Source organism: Sorex fumeus, unplaced genomic scaffold (assembly GCF_029834395.1).
Source record: "Sorex fumeus unplaced genomic scaffold, SorFum_2.1 ptg000045l, whole genome shotgun sequence".
NCBI lineage: Eukaryota > Metazoa > Chordata > Mammalia > Eulipotyphla > Soricidae > Sorex > Sorex fumeus.
Genome location: NW_026606102.1, coordinates 14,313,257 through 14,338,235, shown reverse-complemented (window position 1 = coordinate 14,338,235; position 24,979 = coordinate 14,313,257). Strand labels below are relative to the sequence as shown.

General features: G+C 43.9%; 1 protein-coding gene across 1 annotated transcript in view; it reads left to right on the top strand.

Moving 5' to 3' along the window:
- The first annotated feature begins 326 nt into the window (after positions 1-326).
- SCP2 (sterol carrier protein 2) overlaps positions 327-24,979 on the top strand; it is a 65,819-nt gene continuing 41,166 nt past the window's right edge. Inside the window, exons 1-10 of the mRNA XM_056122329.1 lie at positions 327-454; positions 4,582-4,639; positions 8,824-8,895; positions 10,573-10,704; positions 13,202-13,266; positions 14,501-14,627; positions 16,460-16,523; positions 20,723-20,809; positions 22,396-22,546; positions 24,170-24,317. Of these exons, the coding sequence (XP_055978304.1) occupies positions 380-454; positions 4,582-4,639; positions 8,824-8,895; positions 10,573-10,704; positions 13,202-13,266; positions 14,501-14,627; positions 16,460-16,523; positions 20,723-20,809; positions 22,396-22,546; positions 24,170-24,317 (979 nt within the window). The 5' untranslated portion in view covers positions 327-379. The remainder of the gene's footprint in view (positions 455-4,581; positions 4,640-8,823; positions 8,896-10,572; positions 10,705-13,201; positions 13,267-14,500; positions 14,628-16,459; positions 16,524-20,722; positions 20,810-22,395; positions 22,547-24,169; positions 24,318-24,979) is intronic.

Sequence of the window (24,979 nt, the reverse complement as noted above, 5' to 3'; positions counted from 1 at the left end):
TCTCTGCTCCATAACCTTCTTAAACGGAGGCGAAGCAGGCGGAGGCCACGGTGCCAATGCTCTTGCTTAACTCGGGCTCAGAACGTGCAAAGGTCGTACGTCACAGTCCCGAATCCCCACAGAACAGTCCACCGAAGCCTCTGCGCACGCGCGGGCGCTTCCACGCCCCGGCCCCGCCCCCGACACGCCCCCTTACCCGCCCGCCCCGGCACCGGCCCTTAATCTCCCCGCCCCCGACACGCCCCCGACACGCCCAGCTTGGCCCCGCCCCGCCCCGCGACGGGCTACTTTGGGCGTCGCGGAACGGCCGCGGTCTGTCTGCGTCTGCGCTCGCCGAGCCTGTCAGATCGTCCTTGCTGGTCTCCGCGCGCTCCGAGCCATGACTTCTGCAGCCTTAGCGCAGATCCCTCGGCCCCTGCGCCGGGTGTTCGTGGTGGGGGTTGGGATGACCAAGGTAAACAGAGTAGTGGGCCCTCGGGGGCCCCACCGAGTCCCCAGAGGCCGGGTCCGGGGCTGGTGCCAGGCCTGCAGGGGCTCTGCGGCCAAGTCCTGCCCGCCCGGAGCGCGCGGCGGGGCGGGTGTTGGGCAGGGACCGTCCCGTGGCCCGCTGTCTCCCGGGGTCAGAGTCTGGGAAGGACGGCCCGGGAGAAGCCAGCCTGCCCCCGGCCAGCGGCACGGTGACCTCCTGCGGGGACTGTCGCGCAGGGCGCTCTCCACGACGCTGGCCGCGAGCCCCCCGCCGCCGCGCCTCTTGAGGTGCTGCAGCGGAGTCCAGGAGGCCCTGCAGTCTCGTTCCTACCTGACTGCTTTGCGGGGCACACCGCGTTGTTTTCTGTTGGTTCTCTAGCCCCCTGGGAAGTAGATGCACTTCTTTTTCTTTCAATCGGGATGGTGTTGGGCTGGAGCGATAGCACAGTGGGTAGGGCGTTTGCCTTGCACGCAGCCAACCAGGGTTCGAATCCCAGCATCCCGTGTGGTCCCCTGAGCACTGCCAGGAGTCATTCCTGAGTGCATGAGCCTGGAGTAACCCCAGTGCAACGCCGGGTGTTAATGAAAAAATATAAATTGGGATGGTGTTACAGTGCTGCGAGCAGAGATTGGGAGTATGAAGAGCAGATTTATTGATATATATCAATATCTATCTATCCATCTGTAATTTTTTGTTTCCCCACAGGCAGGGGTCTAACCGAGCCTCCAGCGAGGCACACTCTCTCTAGTCCTAGCAGTCTCAAGTTTTGACACCTCCCACCTCCCACCCTCTAGCCTGGCCCAACCCTCCTTTTCTCGGGCTCAGAGTAGCACTGTAGCACTGTACTTCCGTGGTTCATGGTCCCACAAGATTTTATTCCTCCATTGTTGATCCTCACTCCTTGCACCGTTTGCTTGTCATCTCTTGGTTAATTTCTTTGTTTTAAAGAGACCAGATCTTTTCTCCTGCAAGAAACCTCTTACCTTCCCGATTTCCCCGTGGAAAATATATTTAACTATATTTAACTCTCTCTTCATACCGAAATAGGCTTTCCCGAAAGTCTTTTGATATGTCTGTATTGCTCCAGAGCATGGAAGTTCTTCCAAGTTCCTTGTCATTCCTCTCTATACCTCTAGCTCCCTGAGAAGTGCCTATTGCTTTACGATTGGATTCAGGGACTGCTAGTTGAGTAATACTAAGGGGATGTGTTTTGTGAAATAGTCTCTAGGCAACGTTTTCTTTCTGAGATACCTGCAGTAAGTTTTTTGTTCTTGTTGTTTTACGAATGAGCTGAATACACAATTCAGTCAAAATGTGTACCTAGAAAAGTCAGCAAGTACATTATAGCGCTGTAGCACTGTCCTTCTGTTGTTCATCGATTTTGCTTGAGCGGGGCCCAGTAACATCTCCATTGTGAGACTTCTTGTTACTGTGTTTGGCATATGGAATACTTCACAGGTAGCTTGCCAGGCTTTGCCGTGCGGGCAAGATATTCTCAGTAGCTTGCCAGGCTCTCCGAGAGGGGCAGAGGAATTGAACCCGGGTCGGCCGGCCCAGCCGCATGCAAGGCAAATGCCCTACCGCTGTGCTATTTATAAAGCAGAAATTGAGGATAACCCCTTGTTTCATGAAAGAGGGGATTTGTTTTTTGGTGGGGAAGTTTGGGCCACACCTGGTGTTGCTTAGGGGCTGCTTCTTTGCTCAGAGGTTACTCCTAGCTCAAGGGACCATATGTGGTACTGGAGATCCAAGTGACATCAGCCCATGCAAAGCAAGCACCTTTTTTCCTTTCTGGATAGCAGACCAAAGGGACTTCCTCTTCTTTCAAAAAAGTTTTTTTTTTTTTTAAATTCTACTGATTTGCCATCATAAACCTATGTTGATAACATAAAATTTCTGTATTACAGCTTCATATCCAAGAGGGATGTCTGATTTGGGTGGGTCACACATATTAAGAAAAATATGTAGTGGGCAGAATGATAGTACAGCAAATAGGACATTTGTTTGCCTTGCACATGGTGGCTGACCCAGATTCTATCCCTGGCATCCTATATGGTCCTCTGAGCACTGTCAGCAGTGATTTCTGACTGCAAAGCAGGGAGTAACCCCTGAGCACCGCTGGGTGTAGCCCAAAAACAGAAAAAAAAAAAAAAGAAAAGAAAATATGCTTTTATACCACAGTCACACAGTTAACAATCCATTAGTTATTGGATGTCTGATTCAATTGGCTGCCTAGAAAAGCCCAGAGTTTCTTAACTCCTTGGGAGGTAGATGCATTTCTTTTTCCTTGAATTGGGATGGTGTACTGTGAGAAAAGATTGGGAGTATGAAGAGCAGATTTATAATATATATAATTAGTTTATAATTATCATATAATTTGTTTAAAATACATATAATTTGTCTTTTGGGCCATACCCAGCTATGCTCAAGGCTTATTCCTGGCCCTGTGCTCAGGAATCACTCCTGGTGGTGCTTGGGGGGGGCATATGGGGTGCAGGGGATCGAACCTGGGTTGGCTACAGTATTCACTGTACTATTACTCTGGCCCCTGAGCTCTGATTTAATTTAAAATTGAGATTTAGTAATACAAGGAGAATGGGAAAGTGTAAAATGTATGTGTGTAGGGGCCTTAGACCTAATTTTCATGTACTCTTATTGGAGATTCTGATAAAATTTTCAAAATTTTTCTTTTTGTTTTTTGTTTTTGCTTTGGGGCCACATCTGGCAATGCTCAGGGGTTACTCTTGGCTCTCAGGAATCACTCCTGGTGGTGCTCTGGGAACCATATGGGATGATGCTGGAGATTGAACCCTGATTGGCTGGATTTAAGGAAAGCACCTTACCCATTATACTATCTCTCCAGGCCATAATTTTCTTTAATTTTAAATTTTGTTTTTGGCCACATGCAGCAGTGTTCAGGGCTAACTTCTGATTCCATGCTCAGTGATTACTCCTGGCAGGGCTTGGGGGACCATATACTGTGCTGGGACTTGATTGGGTTAGGTGCATGCAAGATGAACATCCTATCCCCTGTATCATCTCTGGTCCTGTGGTAATATTTGTTTTTGCAGAGTGTCCTGCCTTGATCAAGGAACTGTTCCTGGCTCTATGCTCATGAGTCAGTCCAAACTGTGTTCAGGGAACCATGTGGTGCTGGGGCTCAAATCCAGGCCTCCTGTATGCAAAGCATGTGTTCAGCCTGTTCAGCTATTTAATTCATACTTCAGTTTCTCTGGGAAGCCTTTCTAGACCTCCTTCCAAAACTGGAGAGCTAATAGTAGAGACACGTAGGATTTTAATGGGCAGAGTTGCCTCCATGCGACTAGAGTGTCCAGCACCGTGGACCTAGACTATATAGTACCATCAGTCTGCCTTCTTGTTGCCTGTTATTTCCTTTGGACTGGAAACTTCCTAGGAAACTTCCAAGATATTTTTAGTGGGGTGGGGTTGGAGGATTGGGGGCTGGGTCTGGCAGTTCTCAAGAACTGCTCCTGGCTCTGTGCTCATTCCTGGCTACATATGTGGTGCCAGGTTTCAAACCAGGGCCAGTCACATGTAAGAGTAGGTTAGTGTCTTAACCCTTGTATGATCTCTCTGGCGTAGTTCTTCCTCCCCCTCACCCCTCTTTATTTTTTGAGACCATACCTATTGTGCTCATGAAATTCCTGCCTCTGTTCTCAGAGTCATAGAAGCAGGGCTCAGGGGACCACTTGTGATGCCAGGTATTCGATTAGGATCAATTGCATGCCAGGCAAGTGCCTTAGCCGCTGTACTCTCTTGTACTCACTTTTCGTTCCCCGAGTACTTTCTTTTTGTTACCGGAGTTCAGGAACATAATAGGTACTCATACGTCTTCATTAAAAGGAATAAATAATTTTCTGTGATGCTTTTTTTTTTTTTTTTTTTTGCTTTTTGGATTACACCCAGTGATGCACAGGGGTTACTCCTAGCTCTGCACTCAGGAATTACTCCTGGGGGTGCTCAGGGGATGATATGGGATGCTGAGAATTGAATCCGGGTCAGCCATGTGCAAGGCAAACGCCCCCTGAGAGGCTCTTTTTAGGAGAAAATCTGATTGCATTTGTTCCCATAATTTCCTCTTTCTTTTCTAGTTCTCGAAACCTGGAAATGAGAGTACAGGAGACTACCCTGACTTGGCAAAAGAAGCAGGTAATATGGAATGTTTAGTCTCTGAACATTATAGTTTATTGTGCAGCCTGTTTTTCCTCTCTTTTTAAAAATTTGAATCACCATGAGACACATAGTTAAAAAGTTGTTTTTGATTGAATTTCAATCATACAATGTTCCAACACCAGTCCCTTTACCAATGTATATTTCCTGCCACTGAAGTCCCCAGTTTACCTTCTTCCATCCCCACCAGCCTGCCTCTATGGAAGACACTTTTCTTCTTTCTCTCTCTTTACCTCCTTCAGCACTCAGTTCTTGTCCAGAGTGCTCATTTCCAACTATCATTGTCATAGTGATCTCTTCTCTGTCCTAACTGCACTCCCCCACAACTTGTGGCAAGCTTCCTACCATAGACCGATCCTCCTGGCCCTTGCTTCTACTGTCATTGGGCATTATTCTCATATTATTCTCATGTCATGTTTGTTTATGTATATGTGTATGTTTTTTTCCCACAAATAAGTGCGATCATTCTATGTCTGTCCCGGACACATTTCACTGAGAATGATACTCTCCATGTTCATCCATGTATAGGCAGATTTCATGACTTCATTTTTCCTGGAGGCTGCGTAGTATTCCATTGTTAGATGTACCATAGTTTCTTTATCCTGACATCTGTTCTCAGGCACTTGGTTGTTTCCCAGATTTTGGTTCCTGTGAATAGTACTGTATAGCCTGTTTCGATAGTGGAGCAACTTTGCAGCACTAAAAGGAATCCAGTCAAGGAAGAAGAAACTGTGTAGACAATTGCCTGGTGCTCACTGGAAAGGACGGAGGGGAAGGAGCTTGGGCATTCTTTTTTGTTTTTGTTTTTGGGTCGCCCCCAGTGATGGTCAGGGGTTGCTCCTGGCTCTGTGATCAGAAGTTACTTCTTTTCTTTTTTTTTTTTTTTAATTTTTATTAGTGAGACACCATGAGGTACAGTTGTAGACTTATAAATCTCCCCCCAAGCATATGATCATCTAACCTTTGATAAGGGGGCAAGAAAAGTGAAGTGGAGCAAGGAAAGCCTCTTTAACAAATAGTTCTGGCAAAACTGGACGGCTACATGCAAAAAAGTGGGCTCAGATCTCTGCCTAATGCCATGTACAAAAGTAAGATCAAAATGAATTAAAGACCTCAACATCAGACCAGAATCCATAAGGCATATTGAAGAAAAAGTTGGCAAAACCCTCCATGACATTGAAGCTAATGGTGTCTTCAAAGATGTCACGCCACTGGCCAAGCAAGTGAAAACAGAGATAGACAAATGGGACTATCTTAAACTAAGAAGCTTCTGCACCTCAAAAGAAACAGTGACCAAAATACAAAGACAGTCTACAGAAATTACTTCTGTTGGCTCTCAGGGGACTATTTGTTGGGAACTGAACTCGGGTAAGGTCACATGCAAAGCAAGTGTCCTACTCCCTATTGTACTCTCTTTCTGGCCCTGAGACCTTGGGCGTTCTTTGCTAGTTCACTTGAGCAGATAGTGGCTTATGATGTCTGATGTTTTGTGCTATCCAGCTGTTTGTTGGGTCCAAAGAGCTCTGTGGGAGAGAAAGATAGGGAAATGGTCAGCTTGGGCCTCTGAAATAAGAACACAGGGTTAGGGTTAGGTAAAGACAGAAATAGCGTCTTTAATTTTCAGAAGAGAGAACAGCATTCAGAATGCATCCTACGGTGGCGATAAATGATCGCAACAGCAAAAAAATCACCACAGAGATAATGAAAAACATCTTGTGGTAGTTTTCCCACTCTCTTTTTGTGGATGGGGTGCATTGTGTGCTCCATCTGTTGCTGCGGGAGGCTCCTCCTGACTTGTGGTCTGCTGCATGCAAGGCAAGTATGTTGACCTTTCTGGCTTGTTTTTTTCCTTTTTTCTTTTTTTCCTCCCTATTTCGCTGAACTCTTATAGAAAAAAATTCTTTTCTATTACCAGGCTGATGTGTGACTTACTGAGGTGGTGGAATTGTTACTGTGTATTCTCCTGGGTGTTTAAACTGTTCAGCGAAAAATTGGGTGAATGCTAGTAACTGGGATCTCGGAGACAATTGTTGAGATTTGTGGTCCTTGTTCTGGAGATGTTCTTCAGGAGCTGGCACCAGGCTTCAGCTGGTTAAATCGTGGATCTGAATTTTGGCAGAGACCATTCTTGGTTGTTTTCTCAAAAACCAAACCAAAGACTGAGGTTAGATCTCTAGGCTTCTTTGCATGGTGGGAGTAAATTGAGGCCCAGAGCCACTCTCTGCTTAGTTGTCAGTTGTTTCAGGGAATGCTGCAAAGTGTCACTTTCCAGCTCCTTGCTCCCATGAAACTCTTAAGCACGCTTCTCCTCCTGGAACGTCTTGGTGTGCCTGCTAGCTGGGGTCTAGGAACATTCAGAGTTACTGTGGTTAATCATAAGACAGCCCTTGTTATCTCTGAGAGGATCAGTATTTTGTTTCCAGTGGATATTATTATTCAAGCCAGCATTTCTTTAGATGTTACTAAACAGGGAGTTGGAGCATCTCGATCTCCGATCTCCGGAAGACTGGTTTAGGAGGTTCCATTCACTGCGGTTGATTCCCTGGTGGATTCCTTTTTTATTTCTTTTTTTGGTCACACCCAGGAGTGCTCAGGAGCAACTCGCAGGGATCTGTCTGACCCTGAAGTTATTCAGTTACTGTTGGTGTCTTTTTTGTTATTAAACATTCTCCTCGGGACTCTTGTCTCCAAGCAGCATCTACCTTTTTCTGAAGTGGGAAATACTTTAATTAGTTCTTCGTTGGTTTGGGCGTCACACTGTGAGATGCTCAGGATTTACACCTGTCTCTGCTCAGAGATCAGTCTTGGTGGTATTCATGGGGACCACCCGTGATGCTGGGGATGGAACCTGGGTTGGTCTTGTGCAAGTCAAGTGCCTTAACCACTGGACTGTTTTCTGGTCCATTTTTGTTTGAATTTTCTTCTTTTCTCTTCTTAACATCTTTGCATCTTTAATTCCATGTTTAAGCCTTATGGACATTTAGGTTTGCCACTTTTGATATTTTTGAATTCTAAACAGAACATCTGTCTTGGAGTTAGGTGCACATTCAGAGCATTGAACCCAGGCCTCCTGTGTGCACCCCGGCCCTTTGAGCTATCTCCCCAGCCTCTAATAGACATTTTAGTAAATATTTGTCCTCAGCTTTAGTTATTTTTGAGAACAGAGGCTAGAAGTAGACTCTTAAGCAGAGTGGGTATGAATAATTTTGGGCTGTATTTTTATTTGCTTGTTTGTTTTTTGGGGGGTGTCACACCAGTGTGTGGGACCGTTTCCTCTCTCTGTGCTCAGGAGCCACTCGCAGTGGTGCTTGGGGACCATTTGGTGTGGGGGTCAAACTGGGTCTCCTCTATGCAAAGCATGTGTTCCAGCCCTTTGAGCTTTCTCAACGCTTTCCCTGGTTCCTGACTACTCATTCTTATAAAAGACTCTTGCTAGATTATTTTTATACCGTTTGCATTACTCAGTTACTCCCCTGCTCTTTTCTGTGCCTTGGCACAGCAGTCTTACAGCTCCATTTCTTGATCCCTGCTTTGTAAGATGACCACATGAGTGGCCCTCCACCCCGCTGGTGACTTATTATCCAGCGTTGCCCTGTGGAGGTGTGATGGGGCCACAGAGATGAAGACAATAAAGACCTGGCCATTATGGAGCTTGGAATTTAGAGAAGATAATTGAAATAAGTCTAAGACTGTAGACACGTAGAATTTAAGATATTTGTACTTAGGTATACATTTTGGTCACAAAAATATTAAGAATCAAAAAGGAAGTACTCAAAAACATATTTACAGGGTTAGAGGAATGGCTTAGAGTAAGAAATGCTATGTTTTGAAAGGAATGATCTGAGGTGATTAGAAAAAGGATTTGTCCAGGGGCTGGAGTGATAGTATAGTGGGGAGGGCACTTGATCACTGTCACCTTATATGGTCCCCTGAGCATACCAGGAGTGATCCCTATGCACAGAGCCAAGAGTAAGCCCTGAGCACTGCCATGTGTAGCACAAAAATCTAACCAAAAAAAAAAAAAAAAAAAAGGATTTGTTCTTTGAACCAAACATAGGCTAACTACAGAGAGGCAGATTATCTCTGGGAAGACCAGAGTTATTTTTCCCTTCCCCAAACCAAAAGTGTAAGGCACTATTTGATCACCTTGCCTATTCTTCCAGGTCTGAAGGCTTTAGAGGACGCAAAGATCCCTTACTCAGCGGTGGAACAGGCATGTGTTGGCTATGTTTATGGTAAGTGATTAATTATATGCTAAAACAATTGCTACTTCAGTCTAATACCAGTAATTCCCAGGTATTTGTGAACTTCAATTCTCAAAACTAAAAACCCACTCCGATAATTTTTAGGTTTTCTGTATGTGTCCATGTATATGTGTCTGTATGTGTCCATATATAAACATATATGTGTGTGTATATATGTGTGAGTCTCTCTCTCTCTCTCTCTCTCTATATATATATATATATATATATATATGAAAAAATTGGGCTGGAGTGATAGTGCAGTGGGTAGGGTGTTTGCCTTGCACACGGCTGATGACGGTTCAATCCCTAGCACCCAATATGGTCCTCTGAGCCGATCAAGAGTGATCTCTGAGTGCAGCCAAGAGTAACCCCTGAGAACTGCCAGTGTGGACCCAAAACAATAAACCCAAACCAAGTAAAAACAGAAGAAAATATCTCTGCTTGGGGTGGGAATGTTTCTTTTTCTATATATACATATAATGGTTACGGTCCTCCCGTTGTTCATCGATTTGCTCAAGCGGGCCCAGTAACATCTCCATCATGAGACTTGTTGTTACTGTGTTTGGCATATTGAATATGTCACGGGTAGCTTGTCAGCCTCTGCCGTGCGGGCAAGATACTAAAAGAAATATATATATAAAATATAAAAAAGATAAATATAAAATACATATATATATACATATACATATTTTGTCCTTTTGAATCATACCCAGTGATGCTCAGGGGTTACTTCTGCCACTGCACTCAGGAATTACTCCGGGTGATGCTGGGGGGGCAGGGGGCATATGGAATGCTGGGGATTGAACCTGGGTAGTCTGCTTGCAAGGCAGAAGCCCTGCCCTCTATATTATCGCTCCAGCCCCAACTTCTTTGATATTGTTATATCTTCTTTGTAGCGGGTGGGTGGTGGTCTGAGGATTATACTTGGTGGTCTTAGGGGTTATTCTAGGTTCTTCATAGGGTACTTTGTGATGCCAGGGATCAAACCCAGCTCTCTAGCATGTAAAGCATGCATTCAGTCTGTTAAATGATCTCTTTAGCCCAAGAAATTATAGGTAGATGTGAGTACCTTTGTGTGTGTGTGGGGGGGGGGGGGGTGGGGGTGGTGTCAGGGATTGAACCCAGGGCTTTACACATACAAGGAAAGCATTCTACCACTGAGCTGTAGCTCCAACCCTTGGGTATCATATCTCTAGCCAGATTGAATTGTTTACTTTTACTTGATCTGCTGTCCTATCTGCATTACATAAAAATTGTGCATATGTACTATGTGTTCCGAGAAGTATTGATGATGATGATGATAATTTTGGTGTTGGGAGCCAAACCTGATTGTGCTTGGGGCTTATTTCTGGCTCTGCTTCAGGGATCACTCCTGTCAGGGCTCAGGAGACCAGATACGGTACCAGGATCAAACTCCGGCCAGCTGTGCGCCAGGCAAGCACTTCATCCACCTTACTATCTCTCCTGTCCTTAGAATATTGTTTTTATGTGCAAACTAGGTGATGCTGGTTTCTAATTAAAATGTCAATAGCGATTTTATTTTCCTGCTCATGGAGTTTGCAAGGAAAAGGCTCAATAATATTGAGGAAGCCGTAATGCTGTATTGATGACATCGTATTACCAATCCATAATTCTCGAGTTGCAGTTTAAATTTCCTTTTCTCCGTAGGCGACTCCACCAGCGGGCAGAGGGCCATTTACCACAGCCTGGGACTCACTGGAATCCCCATCATCAACGTCAACAATAACTGTGCCACTGGCTCCACCGCCTTGTTCATGGCCCGGCAGCTGATCCAGGGGGGTGAGTCACGTGGCTTTCCCTGGTGCTCGCACATGGAGGTGGGGTTGTCGCTCACCATTCCTCATGTCTACATGATCACCAGGCAGATTGCTGTGCAATGAGTTTCTTTCGGAAAGATAAAATCATAATAGTTTTGAGCCAGGAGGTGACTGTAGTAGTGGAGCCGGTGTGAAGTCCTGGGTTTTATCCCTAGCATCACCTATTCCAGAAGCATTGGGTGTGACTCAGGGAGCCCTCAATTGAGCGACAGCCAGATCTTGCTCCTATTAAAACAGTTAATTTGGGGGCTGGAGTGATAGTACTGCAGATACAGCTCTCGCCTTGCTTTGAACCCTGGCACTAAATATGTTCCCCCAAGCATGGCCAGGAGTGATCCTAGAGCACAGAGCCAGGAGTAAGCTCTAAGCACAGCTAGATTATGACTCCCAATCAAATAAGTGTTAATAAATAAATAGCAAAAAGTGTAGGGGCGAGGGAGATGGATGAGAGGACCAGAGCACATGCCCTGCACTGCCTGGTTCCCTGCACTCCTCATGAGAGCTCTCCTGGACGTGGCCCCAAGCACACATGGTTCCCGTGCTGGGGTACAGCTGTGCAGTGCGAGGCTGCTTCTCTTGCATGTGTGAGGCTCTGGGTTGAGTCCTGACACTGTTTTTTTTTAATTGGAATGTAATTTACAAATAATAAATTTCACACTCTCTATTTGGGCCTCTCGTGCCTTGCTCAGAAGACTTGAGGGCCCCACCAGAAATTCTTAGTTAACTGAACCTGTTGTTCCAATATCGGGGCCCAAGGAAGTGGTGCTGCTGCTCAGGCCCTGTGCATCCGAGCTTATTCCTGACTCTGCTCTATGCTTAGGGGTGGGGGCTTTATGGTCTCTTATGGGGACCAGGGATCAAACTTGGGCCTCCTGCATGCTAGGCACTTGCCTTAATCCAAATATTATCTCCCTGGCCGCTGTTACTCTGTTTTTAATAATATTGACATAAATATTACTGTATATTTTCTTGTTGATATCATGTTTTAACTCTCTTAGGTATGTATTATGTTCTACAACTTCAAATAATTTAGACCTTATAGTAATAATCCGGCCTTATGTTGACTGTTGATTACTGTTCATTTAAAAATATTATTATTATCATCATTATTATTATTGCCACATCTGGCAGTGTTCAGGGCTTACTCCTGGCTCTGTGCTCAGGGATCACTCCCGGCTGTGCTTGGCGGACTATATGTGGTGTTGGGGATTGAACCCAGATCTGCCACATGCAAGGCATGAGCTCTATCTGTTTTATTATTGCACGGACCCCAACATTTTGAATGTTGGAACTTTATAGTGTCTGAATATTTGATAATGCTCATACCCTTTAATTTTTAACCTTGTTCTTTTTTAAAATTTATTTTGGGGTTCCCTGCCTGGCACTACTCAGAAGGGACTGTTCAGACCTCTGTATTCAGGGGTTTCTCTTCCATATCGTATTATGGATCAGTATTCTGTTATTAGCTTCTGTTTGGGATTCTGTCATGTATGCATCTGCATCAGAGCCTGTGCTCAGCCCTTTGAACCGTCTCTCCATCCCACTTGCTGTGTTCTTTTGCTTTTTTGAGAGGTGAAGGGGGTATACATCCTATAGAGCCTGGTTAATTCTGACTCTATTCTGGTGTTAGTCCCAGCAAATTTGGGGGACCTGTTACCCCAGATAGAACCTGGGTCTCCTGCATGCAAAATGTATGCTCAGTTCATTGAGGTCTCTCTCTGGCTCCTACTTTTACTTAAGGTTTGGCAGAGGCGGGCAATTTTCTCTTGTTTGCTCTCCAGTTAACTTTTTTGTTTATTTTGGGCCATTTTCATAGCTCAGGGTGTGAGATTCTGCTCAGGGGCTATTCCTGGCCCTTTTCTGGGGAGTGATCCCTAAAGTGCTCCGTGGGGTCCCAGGGATTCAAATCTACGACATGCAAGGCAAGCACTTTATTTCCTATACAGTCTCTCTGGCCTGAACTTTTACTTTTTGTTTCTTTGTTTTTGTTTTTGGGCCATACCTGGTAGCACTCAGGGGCTAATCCTGACCCTGTTCTCAGGAGTGTCCCTTGGCGGTGTAGTAGGGAATCGATATGGTGCCTCACATTGGAACTGGGGTTGATGAGATTCAAGGAAAATTCTCTTGGAATTTATATCTCCTGGACTATATCTCCAGCCTCCCCCAAAATGTCTTTTTATATTTGTTCTTCATTCAACTATCTCCATATTAATCAGTTTTTTTTTTTTAAAAAATATTGAGGCTCAGAGTAAGAAATAAACACTTTCTTGGTATTTCCCCTTACTTAAAAACATATAAAGATTTTCTCTAATTTCTCACCTACTAAAATATTTGTTGGTTTATTATATGTTTTCCTATCATATATAAATTTACATAATTGTTTAAGTTGAGGGGTTTAATGCGATTTTGTTGAATGCCTTTAAATGTAAATTCTCAATTTAATTGCATTGTCTTTAAAGGTGTAGCCAATTGTGTCCTGGCTCTTGGATTTGAGAAGATGAGTAAAGGGTCCCTCCAACCGGGAGTGAGTGTTCACCTTGGAGTTACTGTTCGAGCACTGTGAGATTTTGCCCATCAGACTACCTTACATGAGTCCTGATAAACAACACAGAATATCATTTGGCACAATTTTTTAATGAGCTGATCTAGTTCAAAAGCTTAAAGATGAGATTGTATATGTAATGCGTATCCTGGTATTTTCTAATAGCAGAGAATTATAAAAATAATTTAGTCAGCCTACTTATTCTGTGAATGATATCACGCATTCTGAGAGGGTAGATGGTTGAAGTTAAGGTTGGTTTATCTATTTCATTTAAAAGTCACCCATACATTCATTTTTTAAAAATCACATTCATTCAACAAAATAAAGAGCATTAATAGAGTGTGGAACTTTAATTTTGGTAATGGCAGACCAGGTTGTTTCAACCAGTTTTCCTAATGGCCAGTAATATATTTGAATATAAACATAGTCCAACTATATTATGTTTATAATTGTATATTCCAGATGTTATGTTTAATAGTCTATTCAATATTATGTTTATAAACTATGTCAAATAAGAATGTGTTTAAATAGACTATACATATAATCTCCCCAAAGCTTCAAAGAACTGATGAGAGGAATTTAGGTAAATTTCGGAGCATGGAGGTCAACATTTGAAGTGGCTTTTGTCAGGAAGGTCTTGGCTAGTCAGAAAACTAAGGGCTTCCTTTTTGTTTGGCCCACCCCAGTGAAAAGGAAAGTAGTCCAAGCACAAGCCTTCCCCAGGTCAAAAGTTTATTAGGCACCCCCACCCCTGCATTGATCTAGGCCCTTGGAGGGGAATGCTGTGACCAACGTTGAACCCAAGGTTCAGCTCTCCTTCTCTCTACAAGCCTGGAATTATGGGAAGAGTTGCCTTGGCATTGAGCAGAACAGTGGGGGGCGAGGGGAGGAAGACAAATGCCCCCCAAACTGTCATTGATAAGTAATAAACCATAAGCTCTCCTTCCAGTAGGCTTATAATCAAATTCTGGGGAGCCTGAATTTTACCACCATATGGTCCCTACCCACCGTTATATCAATGCAGGCCTTTATTTCCTTTTTTGTTTCCTGGATTATTTTCCCCGTGTTCCCCAGCAAAGTATTTTCTGACTGATTTTGACCATTGTCCATACTTCCTTCACTATACATTTAGACCAAGCACATTTCTTAGTAGCAATGTAATAGTGGAGACATTAATCTTGTCAAGTACGAATTTTTACTTTTTCCTTTCTCTCAGCTTTCAGATAGAACTAATCCATTGGATAAACATGTAGAGGCCATGGTTAAGGAGTATGGATTTTCTAAAACACCATTAGCTCCTCAGATGTTTGGGAATGCCGGGAAAGAACACATGAACAAATACGGTATGTTAATAACCTGGGAAGGTGTTTCAACAGCTCTGTACATATGCCAAGATATAGAGGATACAAAATGGCTTTTAAGTTAAGTTGAAAAAAGTTGTGTAGACACATATGTTCCCCAGAGAGCTGTCAGGAGTGATCCTGGAGTGCAGAGTACTACCGGATGTGATCCTCAGAACAAAATAAATAAAATATAAGCTCTAGGAGCAAGACTCCTGTCCTTCTAACTGTTGATTCCTTAGTACCTAATATGGTTCAGAACTTGTTTGTCTTTTGTCTACACCCAGTGGTGCTCAGGGATCATTCCTGACAGGGGACCATGTATGGGTCCTGGGAATTGAACCCAGGTAGGCTGCATGCAAGAAAAACACCTTGCCCACTGTATTATCTCTCCAGTCCTCAAAAGTATTTGTTAAATAAATGATTCTATCAACCTCCCTGAAAAAAAAGAAAAAAGTTGTATAGAATTTAGTCATAAATTCATACATAAAGAAAATATATGTAGGTTATCACCTGGGAAGTATCTAGAATGCTTTCGGGGGTGGGGGATTTGCTCAATTTGCTCGAGCGGGCCCAGTAACGTCTCCATTGGAGACTTTGTTGTTACTGTGTCTGGCATATCGAATACGTCACGGGGAGCTTGCCAGGCCCTGCCGTGCGGGCGAGATACTCTCGGTAGCTTGCCGGGCTCTCCGAGAGGGCAGAGGAATCAAACTCGGGTCGGCCATGTTGGCCGCTTGTAAGGCGAACACGTGGATATTGAACCCAGGGCCTCATACATCTAGGATAAGTGCTCTACTGCTGACTCATCCCTGGGACAATAACCTGAAGTGTTCGAAAATAAGAAATCAGAAAAGGAGTACTTGTTTCCTTCATGGGCTATAGAGAAACTGGGATTTATCAGGTCTGAATTAGAAATGAAGACTGAAACTCCCTCTAGATAATAGGTTTCTGTAGAAAATTTATTCTTAGTATGTGAATCTGTCAGAGTTCCACCATCATCTGTCATGTTGTAGTGTGTTATGGTACTTAAATTTCATAGTTGATTATTTTTATTTTGCAAGTGAACATCCTGGTTTTTTCACTGGAGGACCAACAGTGGTCCTGCCTTAGAATGGAGTGGTGGTGGCAAGGTGTGTGTATGGGGAACGAAGGGGTTCACCCCAAATATTGTTTTATGATACTTGGGGTCACACACCTGGTTTGGTGCTTGGATCACACCCTCTGTGGGGCTCACCAGGTTCTGGGGATGTCCTTGGTGCTATGGAGCAGGATCAGAACCAAATGCAAGCTGGCAGAGTTAGTGCTCTACTGTCTGGCCAGCCACATGCCACCCTCTTCTCTACCCCTTTAATTTCTACTTTTATCTTTGTATGTTTTTATGGGAGGGATTTAATTGACATTGTCAATTTTTTAGTTTCAGGACCATTCCAGGAAATGCTTGGAGGACAGGGACTGTAAGGGGTGAAGGCTCAAACCTGCTCTCTGAGCTTTCATCCTGACCCAATTTTTTCTTTTTAAAATTATTTGTTTGCATTAGGGGTGTAATTTATTTATTTTCTCTTTAATGGTAACTTTATGGAAATGTAATTCACTTGCCATAAAACTCACTCCTTTATTTTATGTTTTAATTTCTTTCTTGAACTGAAATCAGATGCTCATGAATTGATTAAGTGTAGTTATAAATAAATATTTGTGTGAGGAATCAGTATTGACATTTTCAACACTGATATCCATGCAGTGCGGAATGCAGAGCAGGCCAATGAGCACTGTCGCAACATTAGTTGAGAAACGGCAGAAAACCACCCACTAATAAATATTTCCTTTCTCTACAGGAACAACAGCTGAACAGTTAGCAAAAATTGGATGGAAAAATCATAAACATTCTGTTAATAACCCGTAAGTATTTCAGACATGAAATAATGAAAACCTGGCTTCTTCTGCCATGTGGTGTTTGACTTTGTACTTGAAAATCAAATGTGAGACCATAGAGATATTAACTAGAATGTTTCCCCCCATCCTACCCATGCCCATTTGAAAGGTTTGCTGGAATGTGTGCTTGGCATACACGAGGTCTTGAGTTTGACCTGTGGCCTCGCGTAGCCCCTTGAGCATCTCTGCCTGTAGCCCTGGAGACCTCCAGAACTGCTGGCCCCAGCAGCATTGCAGTTCCAGCCTGCACACTGACCTGTCTGGCACGTGCAGCTGGGCTGATGCTTATGCAGGTGGCCCCAGCTCCCATAAGTACAATTGGGAGGCCCCCTAAAAGATACAATAAGCAGTCTTGTGAATGAGGATGTGACTTCAAGGTAGAACACACAAAGGTTCAATTCCCTGGATCATCCTGTTATTCGTTATTCGTCGATTGCCTCGAGCAGGCCCCAGTAACGTCTCTTTCATCCTAGCCCTGAGATTATATTCAAGGCTCTTTAGGAGAATGAGACCCATCATTGTTACTGGTATTTGGCATACTTGGTACGCCACGGGGAGTTTGCCAGACTCTGCCCTGTGGGCAAGCTACATTTGATAGCCTGCAAGTTTGTCCAAAGTAGGAATGAGATAATAAGATGTCATAAAAAGATGTCCTGATAAGATGTCGCGTGGCCGCATTTGCGGCCGCGCGGTTCCGGGAGCCGGATTTTATAGTCTCTGACTCTTGGCCGTTGATGGGATTACACGGCGCCAGGGGGCCAGGTGGTGGGTGTGACCCCCGCCTACTGGAATTTGGAGGATCTGGGTGGAGGATGCTCGACTCCAATCCGAGTAGGCTTGGAGATCTTGGCCCCTGAATCCGTGTGGCTTTGTCCCTCTGCCAGTACCTTCATGTGTGCGGAGAGTGGTCTCAGCATGGTGGTGGCTGGTCCTGGAGGTCTTCAGCTGCCGGAGCCCTGGTCGGGGCGGGGAGGAAAGCTCAACCCGCTCCCCTCCAAGGGACCCCGGCGAGGAACAGCCAGGCGCAGGGGCAGGAGACTGCATCATCCAAAAGAGCGAAAGAGAGAAAACCAAAAAAAAAAAAAAAAAGAAGACTTGGACCTGAGTAAACTTTGGATGACTTTGCAGTTTTGGTTTTCAAGCTGTTTACATCTAGACAAGTATTTCAATTTAATGCTTCTTTCAAGAAATAGTATCAGGGACCCGAAAGGTAGCGCAGTGGGTAGGGTGCTTGCCTTGCACTTGGCTGACCCATGTTCAGTCCCGGCACCTCATAGTCCCCTAAGCAGAGTGATTCCTAGAGTGCAGAGTAAGCGTAAGCACTGCCAGCAGATTCAGCTAAAAAAAAAAAAAAACAATAACAAAAAGACATGAATGAGGATTTGGGCTGAAATGGTAGAGAACAGGCCTTGCATGTAAGACCGTGTTTTGATTCCTGGCACCTATGTTCCCATCCACTCTGGCACAATTGTGTGGCCTTGGTGCCTCTTGGTGGCTCTTGGCCCCTATCCAGCCAAGCACTGACAGAAGCACCGCCTTGTGTGACTTCCCTCCCTTCCAAAAAGATGTAATTGGTGATTCATTGCAATTCTAACGAATGACATTTAATGTAATTTCGTTGGAAATAAGTAGCATTTTAAATCATCCCTAACACTTTTCTCAGTTCTTTTTGATTAAGTAAAATATTTGTGAAATGCAAAATAATAGTCACTGAAATTATATTAGAAGTTGGGAGAAAGCCCGCTGCAGTCAAATTATTTGTACTATTTAGTAGTGATGTCATTAATTCTTACTCTGATAGAACAATCAGAACCCTAAAATATGATCTGAAATATAATGATAACGTGTATCACAGATCATTCTTGGACTCTCCTTGGTGCCTGGTAATGCCTAACTTAAAAGCATGTACTTCCTCATTTGCTGAGTAATACCCAGGGAACCGAAAATCAGTGCCACACGACTAGAATCCATGCAAAAGAAACGACACTCAGCAATATAACTAGCTTTATTAAATGCCAGCTCTTTGACATGGAATGTGGTACTTTTATGTAGTCCTCTGAAGGACCCTCTGTGTTTGATATTGATGTTCTCATTTTATAGATGAAGTAAAGGAAGTCCACAGGAGTTTGCTCAGTGTCATTTGGATCAGATCCCTCGTTCTCTTCCTCACTAGATTATAATCTGAGGGAAAGGGTCAACTCTCCTCTGTGGTGCTTAGGACAGATATTGGAATGTAACAGCTGCTTACTGCATTGTTTTTGAGCCATTAAGCCTCCTCTCCCCGCCCCCCTTTTTTCCTTTTTGTTTTGGGCCACGCCTGGTGGTGTCAGGGCTCACTCCTGGTTTTGCACTCAGGGATCACTCTTGGAGGGGCTCCGGGATATTATGGGGTGCCGGAGATCAAACTTGGCCAGTTGCATACAAGGCAGGTACTTTCCCTACTGTGCGGTTGCTCCGGCCCCAGAAATATTTTTCTCTCTGTGAGATATAGAGCAAACCGTGGTACAAACTCGTGGTATATAGGTCTAAATTTCTTTATTTCTAAACATTTCTGAACATTTGGATAGCTTCATCCTCATACTGTTTCAAGTTTGCCTGTAGAAACTCCCCTGCAGCAGTCTGTTGCTGTTTTTGCCACAGCAGTTTCTGAAACCACAGGATGATATTGTTGGAGGAATCAAAGGGGATACTAATAAGCTTATTTTTCACATTGATGCAAAGAGGAGATGTGTTTTGAAGAATGCACCTTTTGTTTGATTTTCTTGTTGGGAGGGGCCACAGCTGGCTGTGCTCAGGGCTTACTCTTGGCAGTGCTGGGGAGACCAAGCCAAGTGCCTTTCCTGCTGTACTCTCTCTGACTCCAGGAATGCACCTCTGAACACAGGCTCAGACATATGGTTAGGAACTTCACTGCTTTCATTACAGCTGCTTGTATCATATAATCACCTAAAAAAAAAAAAGACAAATGGGGCCAGGTGTGGGAGGGAGCTGACCACAGCCCTTGCTTGCCTGCCCTTTCCCCGTGGACTCCGTGCATCCCTGCCCTGGTGACAAGGCCCTCTCCAAGGTGCTCACCACGTTGGAAGGCCACCCATCCGATTCAGGGTCCAGCTGTATTGAGGCGCTTCCGTATGTCCGGATGCCTGATTAGATTATTGACTGCCTGATGGAGTTCAGTTATTAGCATCCTTCTTCTCCCTAATGTCAGACTCACCGAAAAATCCCAGCCCTCTTTGGGGAGATGGGTCAAAGGGCTGGAGCAAAGGCAGGAAGCCTGAATTTGATCTCTGGCATTGTGAGGTTCCCCAAGCACCATGCACAGAGTGCCCCTGACCCCCTCCCCATATTCAACACTGTAGTTACATACTTGCCCTCTCTGGTAACTAGCCCTACCTTTTACACCTCTCCACTAGCTAACATGGTTGCTCAGTGAATTATTATTATAACAAAGACAGAAAATTTCACTCAGAAACTTAAAAAATGTCAAATATCATTCAGAATTTTAAGTGTTTTTCCCCCTCTACTATCCAAACATTTTAAGAGTTTTGTAAGTTCCAGGAATCCAGGTCAAAGGTTCATCGATTTTCTCGAGCGGGACCAGTAACGTCTCCATCATGAGACTTGTTGTTGCTGTGTTTGGCATATCGAGTATGTCACGGGGAGCTTGCCAGGCTCTGCCGTGTGGGCGAGATACTCTTGGTAGCTTGCTGGACTCTCCGAGAGGGGCGGAGGAATCGAACCCAGCTCAGCAGGGCTGGATGCGTCCAAGGCAAATGCCCTACCGCCGTGCTATCGCTCCAGCCCAGGTCAAAGGTTAAATCTTTAAAATTTTTATACGACATGTGGCGTTTTGGGGTTAAGATTTAAATGAATTGATAGCTTTTGGCTATCCCTAGCAGTTCTCAGGGTGCTCAGAGCTTACTCCCGACTCTGTGCTCAGGGATCATTCTTCGGGGGGCTTGGAAGACCATATGGGGGTGCCCACGATTGAACCTGGGTCAGCTGTGTGTAAGGCAAGCAGCCTGACCTCTTTACTGTCTGCGTTTTGAGATAGGATTTTTTTTAAAAAATCAATTCAAAGAGCTTATTTATCAAAGGTGGAAGCTGATCATAAAGTGTCTATTGGTTGTGAAGTGAGTATTCACATTTACTCATTTTGTATTTAGGTATTCCCAGTTCCAGAAGGAATACAGTTTAGAGGAAGTACAGGGATCTCGGAAAGTTTTTGACTTTTTGACTGTCTTACAGTGTTGGTAAGAATAATCTATTTTACTACTTGATAAAAAAATAAAAGTATTGGAGTATATCTGTATCTGTCTGTACTTTTCCTGACTCCTACTTGGAATGAATGATTTTTCCTCCTACTCTCCCTAGAGACACTGTGTCTCTTCTCTTGGAAAACTGTATGTTTTACTTACTTCTCTCAGGACCTCTACCTGTGTTTATTGAAATGTGACTTAGGAGGCCAGTGGGATCCAAAGGTTTTTCTTTTGAATAATTCAATTATTTTTCCTGCTGTATACATCTGTTGTAGGAAATTTTACCTTACCATTATAGCTAAGAGTAAACATAAAGAGATTAATTTCAATAATAAAGACTGTATCTTGCGAAATGCTTGACAGTCTCTGTCTCCGGGAGGAGGATTCTGTTCACACCATACAGCATGTCCTGTGTCTAGTGGGCTACGTTCTGTGTTCTGAAAATAGGTGCTGGTTTGGATGCCAGTGAACAAGTGTGGCCATCCTGTATCTGTTGTAAGGATCCAGGTATTTATAAAATCCAACTAAACACACATAAGGATTCTCTGCCACCTTCCTTTACAACTTATTCTGAGAAAAAAACTATTTCACTTTTTTGTTTTGTTTTGTGTTTTGTTTTTGGGCCACACCCAGTGATACTCAGGGCTTATTCCTGGCTCTGCACTCAGGAATTACTTATGGTGCCCAGGGGACCAAACGGGATGCTGGGGATCAACCCCCTGGTGGGCTGCATGCAAGACTAACAACACCCTACTCACTGTCCTATTGCTGCAACCCCTAAGGAAAAACTATTTTGAAGTGATCTCAGGGGTCTAAAAAACCATAAGGATTCTGAGACAGTGATTTGGGAGCAAGCAGACTGGCACTGCTTAGTCTTATTGCAGAGTCTTTATTGTGTCAGAATAGTGATAACCTTATAGACCCCACAGAAGCAACCAAATTCTTCAATTCACCTTCTGGTGTACAAGAGGCCAATCCAGGATTCTTTGGGCTAAGAATTTATTGGGAGAGAATCTTGATGATTCACTAGTGACAGGCATATAAATTCTTGGTAGAGGTTCTGTCTTTAAAAAGAAAGAAAAAAGGTCTGTATAATTTAACTGTAAGCATCCTAAAGAAAATAGCCTAGGGGCTGGAGAGATGGTACAGCAGCTAGGGCAGTTGACGAGCATGCACCTGATCCAGGTTTGATCCTTGGCATCCCATAGAGTCCTCCAAGTCCCACCATGAGTGATTGAGCATTGAGCCAGGAGAAAGTCCTGAGCACCACAGGTGTGACCCCCAAACAGAACAAAACAGAGGAAGGTAACAGTCTAATGAGCTGCAGGCATGCCCAGCCTTTCTTTCCAGGAAGAGCTCTGAGGGCCTGAGAGCCAGCATGCAGGCTGGAGCATATACTGGGAATGCAGGAGTAAACACCCCATCTGCCCCAGCACCACGGGGGTTGGGATGGGGGGGTGGGGGGAGGTGGGGGAGAGGAAGGCTCTGAGCCAAAAAATGAAAACCCGCCAGAATGGAAAGAAACTCCTAGTTGCCTTAAGTCAGATGAATGTGTTCTAAATGCCTTTCACCTCCTTTAGTCCTACCTCAGACGGTGCAGCGGCAGCAATTTTGGCCAGTGAAGAATTTGTAAAGCAACATGGTTTGCAGTCCAAAGCTGTGGAAATTTTGGCCCAAGAGATGGTGACTGATTTCCCAAGCTCCTTTGAAGAAAAAAGCGTCATTAAAATAGTATGTGTGAATCTATTCTATTCATCAATGGAGGGATTCCTATTAAAAATTACTGGTGGGGCTCAAGAGATAGCCCAGAGGGCTGGAACTCATGCCTGGTAGACTGAGGCCCTCCCTGGGTTCGCTTCCCGGTGCTGCATGGTCCCCTGAGCACTGTTGGAGTGACCCTGCTGGTCCCCCACCTTGCTGCCCTGGGTGCCCCCCATACTACTGCTCGAGAGATGGCCCCATTATTTTCCCCAGGATGATGTCATATTGTTATCAGGGCTGAAAGTAATTTACTTGAAAAAAAAATTGATCTAGAGAATTTAACATTACGAACTATTTAGGATTATGTCATGGGACAATAACTGCTGAGAACATTCTTTCAATAGAGACGTGTATCATTGTATGATAACTTTCAACTGATTACATACATGTGCTATTTGTGTTTTCATTTGAGTTAACAAAATATACCTAGAACTTTTTTTTACAGAGTTAAAGGAAAAGCAGATTCACTTCAGGGAACTTGCTTGACCTTTAGCACTTCAAAAATTTCAGTTGAAGATGGAAGTAAAAACAGATGGAAATTCAAACCTAGAGTTAATTGGAAACTTACCTACAAAAATATGTGCCTATATACCTATGTATATATATGTGTAAAAACAAAATCATATGACTCATTGCTATATACAAAATTCTTGTATAGCAATACTGCGATTTGAAAATGTTCCTATAACTAACCTATGATCACAAAGCGAGGGTGTGGCAGAGGTGGGAGCAATATTCAAGATTTATAATTACAACACATTTTCTGTTACATTGCAGTTTTAGTCCTTGGAGTAAAGATGAGTTTGCTTATTGTTATATAGACCCAAGAGATAGTAACTGCAAGAATTTTAGAACAATGGTTTGAATCTTTCCTGGTCTTCTAAATGAAGATTGTTTTCATATAGGAATTTCTCCACTATTCTTCCATTTATCTCAGTCATGGTATTCTGTTGATAAATCTCATCAGCCTTTTTATCACAAGTCAGTTGTGGTCTGATAGAATTTTTGCTCCTCTGCAAGATATGACTGTAGCAATATTAAGTCCTTTTGTGTAAAGGTGCTGGACAGATACTTCCAGGGGCTGGGGTCCTGCTTTGCAGATGGAGGGCCGGGCCCCGTTTTACTCCCTTGCACTGTGTGATCCCCCCAGCATCCCTAGGAGTGACCCCAAACATAGGCTGGAAATAGCCCCTGAATACTGCTGGGTGTGGTAAAGTTAATATTTTGTCACATTAGATATTCTTTTACTCTACATAAAAGATATTCTTAGATATTCTTTCATTTAGATTTTCTGTATAGTATCTAATCAACTGAAATTTTAGTATATATGCTCAGTGTTCAGCCATTAAGGTTAAACTATTAATCTTTATATACAACTCCCAGTGTGAGGGCCCTGGATAGATAGTACTGCAGGTCGTGTGCTAGCCTCGCATGGACACAGTCCTCAGCACCATGAATGGTTCCCTAAGTCCTTCCAGGGATTCCCAAGGGCAGAGTCAGGAATAAGCCACCTTTCCCCCTTCCCTTAACACCCCCCGCATCCCCCCAAAAAGCTCAGTTTTGATTCTCTTAACATAGTTGATTTGATTTTAGGTTGGCTTTGATATGACTAAAGAAGCTGCCAGAAAGTGTTATGAAAAAACCGGACTGAGACCAAATGATATTGATGTAATAGAACTTCATGATTGCTTTTCCATCAATGAACTCTTAACTTATGAAGCACTGGGACTCTGTCCAGAAGGTAACATCTTTGATAAGATGCAGATCAACTGGGCAAATCATACTGAGAAAATTTCATTTATACCATTAAATTAAAGAATTTAAAGTATCATGCTAAGTGAAATGAGTCAGAAAGAGAGGGACAGACATAGAAAGATTGCATTCATCTGGGAAACATAAAGTAACAAAATAGGAGACTAACACCCAAGAATAGCCAAGATAAGTACCAGGAGGATTGCTCCATGACTTTGAGGACAGCCGCACATGCTAGGGGAAAAGGCAGCTCAGATAGAGAAGGGAGCACCAAATGGAGGGTGTTGGGAGGTTCCTCTCAGGATGGGAAATGCGTGATGAGAGTAGACTATAGACTGAACAAGATTTCCACTCAATGTCTCTTTTGCAACCACAGCACTCAAAAGGAGAGAGAGAACAAAAGGGAATGCCCTGCCACAGTGGTAGGGTGGGATGGGGGGAAGGGGGGTGGGAGGGATACTGGGACGGGTGGTGGTGGAGAAAGGGCGCTGGTGGAGGGATGGGTATTCGATCATTGTATAACTGAAGCCCAAACACAAAAATTTGTAAGTCTACAACTGTACCTCATGGTGTTTCACTAATAAAAATTTTTTAAGGAAAAAAAAGAATTTAATAATAGGTTCTGTTGCTGTGTACACATTTCTACATTGG